Source organism: Juglans microcarpa x Juglans regia, chromosome 3D (genome assembly GCF_004785595.1).
Source record: "Juglans microcarpa x Juglans regia isolate MS1-56 chromosome 3D, Jm3101_v1.0, whole genome shotgun sequence".
NCBI classification, from domain to species: domain Eukaryota; kingdom Viridiplantae; phylum Streptophyta; class Magnoliopsida; order Fagales; family Juglandaceae; genus Juglans; species Juglans microcarpa x Juglans regia.
In genome coordinates, this window is record NC_054598.1 from 39,347,395 (window position 1) to 39,350,256 (window position 2,862).

The 2,862-nt window shown below is 33.8% G+C and overlaps 1 protein-coding gene across 1 annotated transcript; it reads right to left on the minus strand.

The window, feature by feature from the left end:
* Positions 1-1,559: 1,559 nt before the first annotated feature.
* On the minus strand, positions 1,560-2,389 carry LOC121256231 (late embryogenesis abundant protein At1g64065-like). Its single transcript, XM_041156922.1, has one exon. It carries the CDS (start codon positions 2,258-2,260, stop codon positions 1,688-1,690), a length of 573 nt encoding a protein of 190 aa, XP_041012856.1. The 5' UTR covers positions 2,261-2,389; the 3' UTR covers positions 1,560-1,687.
* Positions 2,390-2,862: the final 473 nt, after the last annotated feature.

Here is a 2,862-nt window from a genome sequence, read left to right on the forward strand (position 1 = left end):
TTGTTTGTTATATTATCATACATGTGATGTTTGTTTCCCGGATCCATACTCCAATCTAATGAGAAAACTTGTACCATTGGGCGAGCTAGTGGCCGGGCGGTGACCCTCCTTTACTGGATATTGGGATTCCTCGGTGCACTTTTCACAGAAAATGCGTGTTCAGATGAATTGGGTCGTATGGAACTCAAAAACAGGTCATATTCGCACAGCTTTCTTTTCAATCATTATTTCTGAATGACCTAAAATATGTGAAGATATTAAAATTATACCATTTTTCTATATTCATGATAATTGTGGATGAAAAAATTGTCATCCATGTGAAAATGGCAGCACTCCGCGTAGTGGGCCATCTGTATTATATATTGGACATTGATTGACGGGTGGTCGGAATTTGGCATATGATATGTTGTAATCCCCCAATTTTATTTTTTACATTTTTCCCATTTATCCATTTTACTTTCTATGGAAAAAATAAACGTCTCTTTTTTATTTTACTTTTTTTTTTTTCAGCGATTGCTTATGATCTTCTATTAGCTAGCTAATATCAGGTCGTACTACTATGCTATACTTTATCTTAATTTTTTTCATATTTTGTCACACTTGCTGACATGTTTACATATTAAATAATTTTACATATATATCTCTATACTCCTTAACATTAATCACTTAATATATATATATATATATATATATATATATATATATATATATACACGACTGATAGTGATAAATCTAAATTAAGAAACAACGTTTCTCTTGAGCATGCTCAATTTCATTCTTGGCTAAGTGCGAAGTTTGCCTTGAGATTTGCACTGAATTCAATGTATGGCATCCTCTTAATTCGTATCTGGTGCGCGCGCATAATAAATAAAGTAAAATAAATGCTTGTGATCATGTATTATTACTGAAAACAATCTTCAACTCCGCATATTATTTTTTTCTCAGCAAGCTTAATCAGATTATTTGGGTTAATGTTTGCCTTCTTTACAGCTTGGTTTTAAACTTTTATGTATTAGCGGCCTGTTTCCCTTATTTTGGAGGGGAGGAGGGACGGAAAGGAATGGCCGCAAATAAACTGATGCAGACGGATACAGCTAGAGAGCTGAAAGCCCAAAAAAGTGAACAAGAAAGATCCGAACCACAGAAAATACTACTCGCCCGTTTGTTTTTTCAGATAAGATGAGATGAGATAAGATAACTTGAGATTAAAATTAAAAATTAAATAAAATATTATTAGAATATATTTTTTTAATATTATTTTTATTTTAAAATTTAAAAAATTTAAATTATTTATTTTATTTTGTATAGAAATTTAAAAAAATTCTAATAATAATTAGATAAGATAAGATGAATTGAATTGATAAGAATTGTGAAAAGCGTTAATACAAAAGGAAGGAAACAAGTTTTTCCATGAACGTACGGAAAACTAGGACCTGAAGCAAAACATAAAAGAAGATCTGAAATATTACAGGTATTAAAATGACCTAAAAAAACCAAATCTGACAAGCTGATATATCATAATATCGCATACAGTTTACACAAGCTAAAAAGAATATATGTACACAAACACAGACATAAGCTAATGCTTTTTAACATATAAATAGTAAAATAGAACTTTCAGCAATCCAACCCATGCCAGTACTATAATTAAAGAACCAAGAAAGAAAGAAAAATCGCTCGAGTGCTTTCATTTGCATGTCAATTTCTGGATAGCATTCTTTTTGGTATCAACCTCCATGGTACAATTCATTTCCGCAGATTTTTTCTTCTTAAAAATCTTGAACAAATGAATCTTCCCATTGAGTTTGGCATGACTGCTAAGCGGCAAAATCCCCGACTCGATGTCACTAACCAAGCTGCTAGAATTCGTCGATAATTTGCTTGAACTCACCGGCACCGTGACATTAAGCTTCCTGGTCGATCGAGCCTTGGCGCGCGCCTTAGGTATAGTGCCCTTTCCAACCTCAGCACCTCTATACGAAATTGTAGCCGTGCTGTCATCGAATTTGAAGTGACCGAAATTGGTGTTTTTGACGGTGACAAGAGCAGTAAGTTTCATGTTAAAGGAGGGTGAGGACGAGGAGGAAGTCGCGTTAACATTTTCCACCGTGACTGAATCTATCCGGACCTTAAGATTCCGGATGCGCATAACCAGCAGCACAAAGACTACTATGATCGCGGTTTGTGCTATGACCCCGGCAACTATGTATGCCAACCACTTCATGTTTCTTTTACGACGTGCATCTTTGTCGCCAGTCATCTTAGGTTTTCTTTTCTCACAAAGATCAGTACAACTGTAGTAGGAGGAACTTTGTGCTGGGTTGGAATATTGATGAGAGGCTAATTAAGCAGGAATGAATGGCAATATGCGTGCTATTGGCTGCAAGAAGATGTACTCATATATAGTGCCAGCCATGGTTTATCATGTTATAATTTATGATACAAGGGCCCTACAAATTAATTATGTGATAATTGACGTTTGCAATTTTTTTAGCCCAATTGTCTAATTAAACCCTACTGTTTTGAGCATATTTAATCGTATATGAAGCAAATGATTATATATGGTAACTCTTTCTCATGCTAGTTCCTTCATCGTAATGGTGAAAGATTATGGTTTATATGACTAATTAGCTATTTTATATATTATATGCTCTTTATACACTACAAGAAAATTGCTTATTTGTGGTCAGTTATTTCTTGCAAAACTGAATATGTTTTCATCGCAAATAGTTATTATCGTTACAAATAATCAGTCATAAATACTTGTATTTCTTGAGTTTGGACTATGACGGCTTAATTAATGATCAGGTAATTAATTGATCGCTGATTTAAGCCATCGCATTTGTTCAGCCATTAGTTAAT

What these genes read in the sequence shown, in the direction of transcription:
- LOC121256231 (XM_041156922.1), bottom strand. Translation starts at nt 2,260, where the DNA reads ATGACTGGCGACAAAGATGCACGTCGTAAAAGAAACATGAAGTGGTTG.